Source organism: Podarcis cretensis, assembly GCF_951804945.1.
Source record: "Podarcis cretensis genome assembly, chromosome: 10".
Taxonomy (NCBI): Eukaryota; Metazoa; Chordata; class Lepidosauria; order Squamata; family Lacertidae; genus Podarcis; species Podarcis cretensis.
The window spans coordinates 25,943,041-25,955,139 of NC_137179.1; the positions used below are offsets into that span (position 1 = coordinate 25,943,041).

At 46.2% G+C, this 12,099-nt stretch overlaps 1 protein-coding gene across 1 annotated transcript; it reads right to left on the reverse strand.

Moving 5' to 3' along the window:
- Positions 1-1,773: 1,773 nt before the first annotated feature.
- On the reverse strand, positions 1,774-9,552 carry CKAP4 (cytoskeleton associated protein 4). The gene is made up of 2 exons (XM_079993905.1): positions 8,858-9,552; positions 1,774-4,571 (listed from the first exon to the last, which is right to left on the reverse strand). The coding sequence occupies exons 1-2, from the start codon at positions 9,524-9,526 to the stop codon at positions 3,246-3,248; spliced, it is 1,995 nt and encodes a 664-aa protein (XP_079850031.1). The 5' UTR covers positions 9,527-9,552; the 3' UTR covers positions 1,774-3,245.
- Positions 9,553-12,099: the final 2,547 nt, after the last annotated feature.

Here is a 12,099-nt window from a genome sequence, read left to right on the forward strand (position 1 = left end):
GGCAGCTGAATCAGATTTCAGTACTCGGGCCAGGACAGTGTCCTCCCCAATGTCAGAGGGCAGCTTAGATGGTGTGGGGCAGGTGATGGGGCACACAGAACTATGTCCTCCACAGAGAATAGCCAGGGGTCTGCCACCCAACGCCCCTAATATTTCCTGCAGCAGCTGCCTAATGGTCAGGCCGGCCCTGATCTTGACAGCTTAAGATAGGTAAGGTTGCAGGCTGAACAAGATATATTCTCCCATTGCTTCTGTAGCAACCTTTCCATCAAAGTCTTGCTATCAGTCTAGTCTTACAACAGCATATGTATTGCGCTTTGACAACCCAGGCTGAGATTCCCACATAGCAGGGAAGCTTGCTGAGTGACCCCACCCCAAACCAAGTCGTTTTCAGTTTATCCAACCTCTCAGAATTTGTGGGTTCATGTACACCTGACTCAGCTCTTTGCACAGAGGTTGGGCTGAAAGTAGCAAATTGTTATAGGTAAACAGCACAGACTAGAACCAAGATTTGTATAACACAGGGGTCTGCAAATTTTTTCAGCAGGGGGCCGGTCCACTGTCCCTCAGACCTTGTGGGGGGCCAGACTATATTTTGAAGAAAGAAAAAAAGAACGAATTCCTATGCCCCACAAATAACCCAGAGATGCATTTTAAATAAAAGCACACATTCTACTCATGTAAAAATACGCTGATTCCTGGACCGTCCGTGGGCCTGATTGAGAAGGCGATTGGGCCGCATCCAGCCCCCAGGCCTTAGTTTGCTTACCCATGGTATAACATGAAGCAGGGCAAAAATGTAAAGGAGGATTTTTTCCTGACATCTGGCTTCTTCAATGGATCTTACTCCAGAAAATATGTGCATTAGATTGCGTCCTCAATCAAGAAGTTATGCTTTTGAGCTTACCAAGACAAGCATTTAAAAGAAGAAACAAAACTGTGTAAAACACAACTGTGATTCATTTGTTTGCACACTTGCTGGGAGAGGGGAACCAGCAAAGTTATAAAGATCTGGACCCTGAAAGTATGCAGTCTCACAGGTTGAGCTTCCAATTCGGAATCCACTTTCCCTTTTCAGATGTGTGCACAAATTTGATGAAAAGCCTTGAACAGCAGCCCAAAAAATGTTTTGAAAATTCCATTTCTGCTCTGGAATTCTTTCAGGAGGGACATGGAGGGCATTGAACATCCTGTCTTCCCCTTCAGGGCTAAATAATGACAGGAAAGAGATGAATTGATGTGATGAGGAGCAAGATGGGCTGGGGGAGGGAACTGAAAAACAAAGCACAGGCAAAATAGAAACATTTTCTATTGTGGTTATATAAACCACTTAGCTATTTCTGTCCACTATTGGAAACACTGATAAGCAAAAGCTAGGCTGGAAGAATCTGAGCTGTGCTGATTCGGATGGAACTGGCCTGATCCACGGCTCTGGACTAATGGAGCAGACCGGAACGTATGATGTTCAGAAAGCACAAAAACCAGTGAACTGCAGTTCACAGTCCAAAGAAAGCATTATCAAAATACATTTAGAAGGGTGCATTTGGAGAGGAAAAGGCATTTAGAAATGAGTATTTAAATGTGAATTTTCATATACAGCTTTGAAAAGTTAGCAAAAATACTTAGGTCATACAAGGGATATGATTTATTGCTTGTTTTGGGTGTTCATCCAGCCCCTTCTCCTACCAGTCCCTGACCAATTGCTATCCCCGCCTCCCACAAATTTGCAGAAGCACTTTCATATTGCATCCCAAAAAATGTTTGCGATATACATTAACAGAAATTCCAACTGTTTATTAGGCATTACAGATACTGGGAAAAGTTAATTTCACAGTCAACTATACCATTGTTCAAGACTCATAAAAGGAAAAATCGGTGAAGAGCAGCTTAGGAAAGTAACAGCTGATCTCCACACCGTGGATCTTCCTTGGCTTTTAAGGCTTAGAGTCCCTTGGAGGCAGTTTCTGAATACACACATTGCTGACAACATCCGGATATGGCCAGACATCTTCTTTGTCTCCATCACCCCGATGCTGTACTGTTTCCAAAAGTAAGTGCTAACCTCTTTGTACACGAAGAGGTCTTTATGTGCAGAACGCTTCCAAAAAACCAAAACAGCCTGTTCCTAAAATTAGGTACCTTTCTAAACATACAAATTTTTTAAAAAGTGAAAAACAAAAATGCAAACATTTTTTAACGGAAGTAAAACAAGGATCCAGTCCATGTTCAGTGGTTCTCAAAAATGAACAACAGTTTTTAATACTTCTCATTCTTTCAACATTTGGCCATGCCCAAAGTTATTTTTTATATATAAAAAAATCAGGCTGAGGTCCAATTCTATTTCATTGAAGTCAACAATAAGATCAGGCACTTCGTGTGGATCTTAGTAATACATATTATACTTTGCTGCAGCACAGAGGACATGTTAAAAACGAATTGGGGTTTATGTGTGTGTGGAAACAATTCTGTGTTCGCTACCCACTCTTTTTGGCATGACAATCAAAATGGCACGTTTTTATTTAGCTGGTTGGTTTCATCTCCCTGACTTGGTTCCTATAGCTCCCTGCAGAATGAATTAGGGCATCACAACTGAAAATAAATCCAGCCTTCAATCCAGAAATGGTCCCAACAAGACTGGTTGATGGCTAAGTTCTATCCATTATTGCCATTTTTTATCCACCTTGGACAATTCAAAAGTACCAGCAGAGGTGTGCTCTTTGGAATAGCAATACTGATTCTAAGAGCTTCAACCCAATTTCGGGGAGTCCACATCCTGAATTGGATTACACAATAACTTTTTTCTTCTTAACCATGAGCAGAGCCCTGCACACACTCAGCTGTACGCACAAGGCTCCTGCACGCACCAACTGCTTTATTTGATTGGATGAAGAAGATCTGAATGTGCAACGCCAAGCACACTTGAGTCTACTTCCTTCATTCAAATAACAGAGCCCCCATGTTTGCCAATGGATCAAGGTGACAGTTGTCATAATTTGGCTTCCTCCTCTTGTACTGTGGATTAAACAGCAGAAGCAAAACGATTTGTCCTAGCAACTGAAACAAAAAAAAAAAATCATGGGGGCCTAACTAGAACGTGTTACGATTCTTATAACGGCACCGATAGATTTAAGTTTCAAACCCACCAATATTCCACTTCCCCCAACAACAGCAACAAAACTCTTTGGCCTATGAAAACTATTTTTGGTTTTGCAGTTCAATACTTACACATGCTCTACACTAGGTAGCTAAACCTTTTCATGTATCTTTTCTACTTTCACAAACAACCTGTCCAGGTCGTTCTTTACATCCTCAAAGGAGCTCTTCAGCGACTGAACGTCATTCTCGTTGGTTTCTATTTTCACAGAGTAAGCAACCAGACTGTCAACTGCAGTCCTGAGCATTTTTAAGTCGGTTTCAGCCTGGCCGAGAGAAGATCGCAGCTCATCAACATAACCTATCACAGAAGAGAGTTCTCCTAGATTATCTCTGGATTGCCCTGCATCCATCTGAGGCTTTTCTTTATCCAGCAGAGCACGGACTTGTTTCTGGATGTTATCAAGTGCATCAGCGTTGTTTGGGAAGTCGCTCACGCTCCTCCTTAGCTCCTCAACATCACTGTACATGGAGAGCTGAGATTCACTCAGGCTCCTTACGGTATCTGTCACTGAACGCACCTCTTTCTCTAAATTACCCCGGATGGAGCCTAGCTCTTCCTCTAAAGCAGCTAGCTTGCTGTCATACTTAGAGAGAAGAGATTCCATTCCTTCAGTGTCTTGTGCAGATGGTGACCTCAAAGCCTCAAGGCTCTCTTCTATAGACCTGAACCTGGATTCAAATCCTTCACTGTTCATTTGCAGAGTCGCTACGATGTCTCTGGGAAGAGCTTCACCTTCTTGCGCATCGGCAGAAGTCTTGATGTGCACGAGATCTTCCCGGAGTCTCTCAAGCTCACCAGGGAGATGTCCAATAGCCTCTTCTGCTTTAAGAACTTTATCTTGTAGAGCTTGCAATGAAATGTGCTCTGCGTCGGCCACCTCTTTGAACTTTTCGTGCTCCTGCTTGAGATTGACCAGTTCTTTGACTTCGGACAACACATCTGATTCCATCAAATCTATCATACTTTTCAAGGACTCTATAGTCTTCTCTTTTGCTTTCATGGATGTCTGCATCTCGTCAACAACGCCTTTCAAAGCATGAAGTTCATGTTTGTACACCTCTGCTTCACCTAGGGAAGCCACCTTCATTTTCACTTCATTGATTTCTTCTTGGCTCCGTTTCTGAACATCTGTGAATTCGGCAATATTGTCGTTTATTGACCTAGTTAACTCAGTTAGCCTGTCTTCCACAGTGTTCTCCAGCGACGTGAAATCTCGCTCTCTGGCGTCTTTTACAACATGGATGCCGTCAGACAGGTCTTTCAGAATTTCATTTTGCAGTTTCTGAAGAACCTCACCAATGCGAGCGATCTCTCCCTCCCCTTGCCTAACAGCCTTCTCCGTGACTTCTTGCTTCTGCTGTGCATTTTTCAATGTCAATTCGAAACCTCCAAATGCAGACTGAAGAGACTGCACCTAAAAGAGAAAAGCACATATAGATAAATCTAGACATGGAGCACGCATCGCAGGAAGTTCTACAAGGCTCACAGGAAGCCAGATGGGGGAAATGAGCAGTGGAATGGGACAAAGTGAGCAGAACTAGTGGACAAAAATTAATGTGAATTCAACTGCACTTATCTGCACAAATCTATGTTGATGCACCCATGATTCAATCATTTAGACTGAGTAGGTTTCCAATTCAAATAATCATAGAATTGTAGTGTTGGAAGAGCCCTGAGGACCATTTAGCCCAAATACAGGAATCGAGCCTGCGACCTTGGCATTATCAGCACCATGCTCCAACCAACTGAGCTATCCAAACGTGTTTTGTCTGGGGTGCTTATCCTTTCTAATCTTATACTCTGCAGTGCTTAGGTGCAGAACCAGAATCTAGCCTCAGAAATCAGATGTAGAACCACATGTCCATGTTAGGGCACATGATTTACATGCATAAAAGGCTTTAACTTCCTCCATTCAGCAATTCTGAAGAATAGCAGAACAGGGACAGGAATCTTCTGCATTTAATGGCAAATCAGATCTATGGGGATGACTCTCCCCATGCATCTGTCTCCGCACGTAAATTGGGTGCTAACGTATTGATTCGTGGTTCTCAAAGGATGTGGCACGCAACACTAGTGTGGCAAAAACAGAAGTGTTCTGTGTTATAAATCAAGAACTTCTTTGAGCTATTTCTTTTCGTTTTCCAATGTATTTCTTATCGATAAAAAAATTGGTGTGGCATGAGCAAATTTTTATTCCGAAAGTGTGGCCCAGAGAAAAAAGCTTGAGAACCGCTGGTCTCATTTCCGGGCCAGCTTTCCCGGGCGCCAGGCACGGGGCCAGCAGGCGTGCCAAGCTCCAGCCGAAGCCCCATCGTGATGCCCACAGCGCAGCCATGGACGGAGAGGCGGGCAGGCGGGTGGCAAGTCTGGGCCGTGCCTCAGCGCGCAGGCGGCGAGGCTTCGGATTGGCTGGGACCAATCAAAGCCCAGCTCCCTTCCTCCACAGGGCAGGGAGAAGCCAGGAGGAGAGAGGGAGGAGGTGCCGCCATGGGGGGGGGGGAGGCAGCCGAGGAAAAAAAATTGCAAAAAAAATGGCACAGCCCGAACGATTAGGCCTATCCAAGTGGCGATTTCAGGACCGCCCATGGGCCGGATCCAGAGGGCAATTGGGCCTGATCCAGCCCACGGACCTTAGTTTGCCGACCCATGTACTAGAGGCCCAAGTGGCGTATGTGGCTAGAAGTGCCTTTCATCAGATCTGTCTGGTTCGCCAGCTATGGCTGTTCCTTGACAGGGACAGCCTGACTGCTGTAGTCCATGCATAATCAAATCTGGATTACTGCAATGAGCTCTGGATGGGGCTGCCCTTGGGCTTGGTTCAGAAGCTCCAACTAGTGCAGAATGCAGCAGCCAGACTGCTGGTGGGAACACACAGCCGACAACATGTGACACCATTGTGAAAACATCTCCACCGGCTGCCCATCTATCACCAGGAAAACAGTAAAAACTTGAGTAGTAAAAATAATAATAATAAAATAAAAAGTTGTGATCCAAACAATCCCAAAATCCATATTGGATTAAAATCTGCTGGGTTTTATATTTTCTCTGCAATTACACACACTATTCACAAGAATCTGTGTGCGCAGCAAGGGATCATTGTCCTTCCCTTAATAAGCAGCAATACAACAAAATAATGGCCCCACTGGGTGTCACTCCAGCAGAATGCAGACTTCCCTATCATAATATTTAGAATGCCATGTTGGCACAAAACAAGGCATTAATTTAGGAGCATTATGGATGTTATCAGCCTTAGAAATGCAAATTTATTCAGCCGCCCTTACTTTGTAGGAAGTAGATGTGGAGGACATTTAAAAAAAACCAAAAACCAAAAACTAAACTATCCACTTTCACAGCCAGCATTTACCCCATGAGTTGGCAGAGTAAACTCTCTGCCAAGGGCATGTCTAAATTCGTTCTTGGTAATAGTTAACTATAATGCAGAGTTAAATGGTTTCTATTGAATGCTTTTAACTTTGCATCTAAACACTCTTAGGAGCCTGACCCCAAGGACAACTGTAGCTGCACCAACATAGCTGCACCATTCACACCATAAATTTAAGGCAACGTGATGCCACTTTTTTCAGCTGGAACTTGCAAGAACTGTTCCAGCACCTCTTAGGTGGGCGCCCTTGCCATTATAAGAGAATAAGGGAGGTGTTCATGGTGAGTTCTGGCACCTCTTTTTCTAGAAAAACAGCACAGTTAAGACAGGTGTTAAGAGACCCCATTCCTCTCAAAGAGCTACAATTCCCAGTATATCCTACAAAGAGGGATTGTTTCTTTGTTTAACTATAACTCAGCAAAGGGAACAGCAGCATCCTAAAAACTCTCAGCTCCCGAAAGGAGTTAATATTATTAGAAATATGAATTTGGAGAACTGTTAAACAGGTGATATAATGAAATTCAGTTAGAGGGGACTCGAGAAAGTCAGTTATCAATGTAATGAAATTAGGGATTTGAAGTAATAATTCTTTTTTGTGGTTTTTGTGTGTGTGTTTCCTCTGATCTGTGTTTTGTAATGTTTTTCTTTTTTCTTTGTGATAAATGTGAAAATCAATTTAAAAAATTGGGGGGGAAACCCTCTCAGCTCCCTTAACGAACTACAGTTCCCAGAATTATTTCGGAAACGCCACTTTATGTATGGTGCAAATGTGACCTACATGGTTAAAGCTCTATATAGCATATGAAGAACCTTGTGTAGTATCCAACCATGTAGATTCTCTAGTGCAAGAATGTCTGCTTATGCAATGTAATTTCCCCCTGCAAAGGTGCTCAATTTAGGGGCACCCAGGGAGTGAGAAGGAAACGCCACTGCACCATCAGAAATCCTTGCCCTAGTGGATCTCCTTTGTTGGATACCACCCCTTAGGTTTCTTTTAACCAGCCTTTGCCCACTTGGTGCCTTCCAGATGCTTGGACTACAATTCCCAACAGCCAGTGCAGCCATAGCCCAAAACATCTGGCGGACACCAGATTGGCAAAGGCTTCCCTTACCTAAAATATCATCTCACCCATTGCAGATGCCTTCTCATCAGACGGTCCAGTCTCTACAATGTATGAATCAACCTTTTAACAGGCCAACCCTTTGGAATTCCCTCCCGTGAAGTCTCAGGCAAGCGCTGCTCCTGTCATGTACATGATCAGCACTTACAAAATACCTTTCCTTTTAAGTCAGGAGTGGGGAACCATTAGCCATCCAGAGGTTACCAAACTACAATTGCCATCAGTCCCAGAAAGCTTGGCCCATGGACAGAGATGATGGGAGTTGTAGTTCAGCAACCTCTGGAGGTCCAAATGTTCCCCACAGCCTGATTCTTATCCTGGTCTGCATCTATTAAGGATTTTAATTGTTTTTATTATTGATGTTTTACTGTTAAGGGCTTACAGATGGTTCATGGAAAACAATTCATAAGTTAATGAAATAAAAAATAAATAAAACGGGTGCAAGGCAAAACTGAAGGCGGGGCCTAGACGTGGTCTAAGAGTCATGCCAAGGATCTTCCACGAGGGGCCATAAGTGCAAGTTATGCAACACGGTGGAAAGGCGAGACTGCACTGGCTTGATACTCCGTGCATGAGGACAAGTTTTGGAAGATGCTAAACTGGATGACTGATTTAGGATGGAGATTTCCCAGGCCCGAAAGGAAACACGAAACATGGTGCAAACAGAATCCACAGGAAGATGGGAATTGGCTGCTGAGGCCTAAGTGCTTTCCCTCCCAGAATCTTCCTCACAAGGAATAAAAACACTCCCAGGCAAAAGCTGTTCACAATCCAAGCTATTCCCATGATTCCATTCAAATGAACTTTTGGCACATCCAACTGGGGGGCCACAAGTGCCAGGCATTCTCCTGAACCAAGTCGCCCTTGCAAAGTTTGGAGGTCCTCGCCAACTTTCTCCCTCCTGGCTTACATCCCCACCCCATCGCATTCACCAGAGGCCTCCGAGGGGGCGGGGAGACCATTGCAAGGCCTTGCAAGACCCATAATTTGTAAGACTCTGGCTTTAATATTCCTTTGGGGGAGAAGGAAGAGAACTCCAGGGGACGACGTAGATCACTCCACCTATTCCAAAATACAGAGCAAGGCCCTGGACTTCGGAGCCAAAGCCCACCCCGACGGCACCCCTCACCCCCCCCCCTGCAACTTCGCAAAAAGTTTTAAGAAAATGCAGAGCCGGTGAGCCTCCTCCGCCAATACCTTTTGCACAGCCCCTTCCAAGGCGCGGGCCAACTCCTCCCGCTGGCTCCCGAAGCCTTCTTGCCGGACGCTGATCCGGTTCACTTCTTCGGAGAGGTGATGGACAAAGTAGCCCGAGAAAGCAGCCGCGGCTATGAGAGCGAGGGACAAGAGGAAGTTGAAGGCTTTGGCCAGGCTGCAGAAGGACGACGATGACGAGGAGGCTTTGCCCCCTCCAGCAGCCGAGGCGCCTCCTTTGCTCCCCTTGGCGTGAGCCTGGTTTTGCTGCTGCTGCTGCTGCTGCTTCTTTGCCACGTCATCGGGGAGGTTTGAATGGGCTCCCTTGTCGGACGGCGCGGAGCTGCCGCCCTTGCCGCTCCTTTGTTTGGCCGAAGACATGCTGCGCTCGATGCTGCTGGGCGCCGCGAGCCGCCGGACTTCGCCGATGATGATGGAGGCGGAACGTCGGTGTCTCTCGACGGCGCGGGCGAGAATAGCAGGAGCGAGCGCACCGCAGCCGGCCTCGACGCTGCCTCTCCCATTCAATCTGAGGCACGAAGGAAGGAGGGAGGGAAGGAAGGAGGCAGGGGCTTCGAGCGCGCTTCTTCTTCCTGCCCGCCCCTCTCCCAGCACCGCCCCGAATTCCCTAAGGCGCCCGAGAGGGGGGGAGGCGTGGAGGCTGCCACGCATACTAGGAGGGGAAAGAAGCAGCCGCCCGAGGCCACGCCGCGGGAGGCAGTTCTGCGCTCGCTCTCTCCCCAGCGGGAGGTGGGCGTCGGCATGGGGAAAGGACTGCCATCCTAAGCAGGACCGCGGAGGAGAGCTGGGCTCGGGTCTCTAACCATCGCAGGAACGCGTTTCCAGGCGTGCTTAGTGCTGCTGCTCCCCACCCCCGTTTAGTTCCGCAGGACTTGATAAAATTGTAGAGTTGGAAGGGATCACATCGAGGGTCATCTAGTCCAACCCGCTGCAACCAGTCCAGGGTTCACATACGGGCTGCAGCCCAGGGCCTCATAATCTAGCGGGGCCTAGGCATTTTGCGGTAGATAGATAGACAGACAGACAGACAGATAGATAGATATTAGAAACAGGCTGATTTTACTATATAGGTCCAGTTGCTTAGTAACATTAAACACGTGACAAATGAGTTAATGGCTGTTCTGACTTTGTATATGATGCAATGCAGCTGCTCACAAACTTTTTTATCTGGGCCACACTTTCAGAATAAACATTTACAGTGGTACCTCGGGTTAAGTACTTAATTTGTTCCGGAGGTCCGTTCTTAACCTGAAACTGTTCTTAACCTGAAGCACCACTTTAGCTAATGGGGCCTCCTGCTGCCACCGCACAATTTCTGTTCTCGTCCTGAAGCAAAGTTCTTAACCCGAGGTAATATTTCTGGGTTAGCGGAGTCTGTAACCTGAAGCGTATGTAACCTGAAGCGTATGTAACCTGAAGCGTATGTAACCCAAGGTACCACTGTACTTGTGCCACACTGAAATTTTTATTGATGAGAAGTAGATTGGAAAACACCCCCAAAAAAATCCAAGCAGCACGTTATTTATAACATAAAACATGCTCTTATTTTGAAGAGATATCTATTCCCAAAAGTATATACTTAAAGAAGAAAACAGGTCGCCTGTATTTACTGTAATAGCTGTACTGGGAGGAAAAGAGAAACATCATATGGTGCTTCTGTGATACTGGAGTGTGTTTGAAGTCTTGGGTAACTCTGATAACTTAGTTTGGCATCCTGTCTTCCAAGTAGGTGGAGTCATAAGCTCATGACTCAGAGTTGATTCTAACAAGGAGTAGGTTGGTCATAACAACAAACACGTTGTTGATTGCATAATATAGTCCCTGTGCACATTTTTGATTGCACTAGGTTTTTTAAATAGTAGCAGAAACTATTCAAAACTTTCCACATGAAATGTCTTTCCCTGCAACATGGTGCTAAGTTTAAATTTAACTCTGCATTCCAGAAGCAGGACTTTTTCAAACTACATTTTGTTACCAAACAAATATTTCATCCTTGGATCACATTGACAGTTCTCCTGCAATACTGAAATGCTTAGCGTGAGGAAACATGGAGAAGTATTGTTGATCAAACAAAAAAAAGTTCATTCAGTTTAGCATCCTGTTTCCATCAAAAATCGATCAGATTCCTCCAGCAAATCCACACCTAGTGCTGCCAACAGCTGGTATTCAGTGATATGCCATCTCTCAACATTGAAGAGCCATTTAGCTATTGGGGCTAACTGGCGTGAAGGCACATGAAACCCCAAGTTTCAGCTAAGCGGGTCAGATGAGAGACTGCTTTGGAAGCCCATGCACACTGCCTTATCCTGCAGGATCAAATAAAGGCAGAAAACAAAAATAAGAGTGGGGTATTAGATCGTCTATGTCAAAATCTTCTTTTGGCATCCAGCTGGTGTCCATCCCCAATGGGGCGGGCGCAAGACATTTAGGTGAACCACAAAATGGTGCCCCCGGCCAAGGAAGAAGGTGTGATAAGAGCTACATCAGAGTCTGCTGTATCGGGATCTGCTGCCCCTGTGGATCCTGCCGCCAGAGGCAGTCACCTCAACCTTGTCTCATGAGTGGACCTGCCCTGATCCCCGGTCGAAAAACATGTTTTTATTTAGATAATTCCAAACCAGCTCACGGTTATTTTATGTAGAGAACCCGAAAGCCTTTGCCAAAGTGGCGCCCTCCGCGGCTCCCACGTCACTAAGCTGCCCTGGCTGGGGCTGACGGGAGTTGTGGTCCAAAACGTTTGGCGGGCACCAGATTGGAGAAGGCTGAGCGGAGATAAAAGCAATATAAAGTGAGCATCCACATAGGCAGCGGCTCCTTGCTTGGAAGCAGCAAAGGCTCGCGATGCCCGGACGGAGCGCGGGATGGCGAAGAGGAGAGAGGTCTGCGCTGGCCACAATGCTGGCAGCAGCCCAAGACCCGCGGCGGGAGGCGGGCGGGCTGGTAGGAAACCCACCATCCCAGCAGCCAAGGGAGAGCTGAGGACACGGCTCTCCTTCCGTAAACACCGCTCAGTCCCCTCCCCTCTGCCGGGAAAGCAGCATTTCACCCTACGGGGGTGTGGAAAGAGCCCTGCTTTTTGGACCCACTTTCCTCGTTCCCCACGATTTGAGTTAAGCACCTTGCTTGATACTAGCCTGAAATCCATTGTTTCTCCCCTTCTCTCTCTTCTGTGCCGACAGAGTTTTGCCACGAACGGGAGTAAATCTCTTTCCTCCCCCCCCCCT

Bases quoted from the DNA above. Each gene is read 5' to 3' on its own strand.
- CKAP4 (XM_079993905.1), bottom strand. From the start codon at position 9,526: ATGCGTGGCAGCCTCCACGCCTCCCCCCCTCTCGGGCGCCTTAGGGAA. The intron at 4,572-8,857 runs GTATTGGCGGAG...TTTCTCTTTTAG, and splicing joins TGGAAGGGGCTGTGCAAAAG to GTGCAGTCTCTTCAGTCTGC.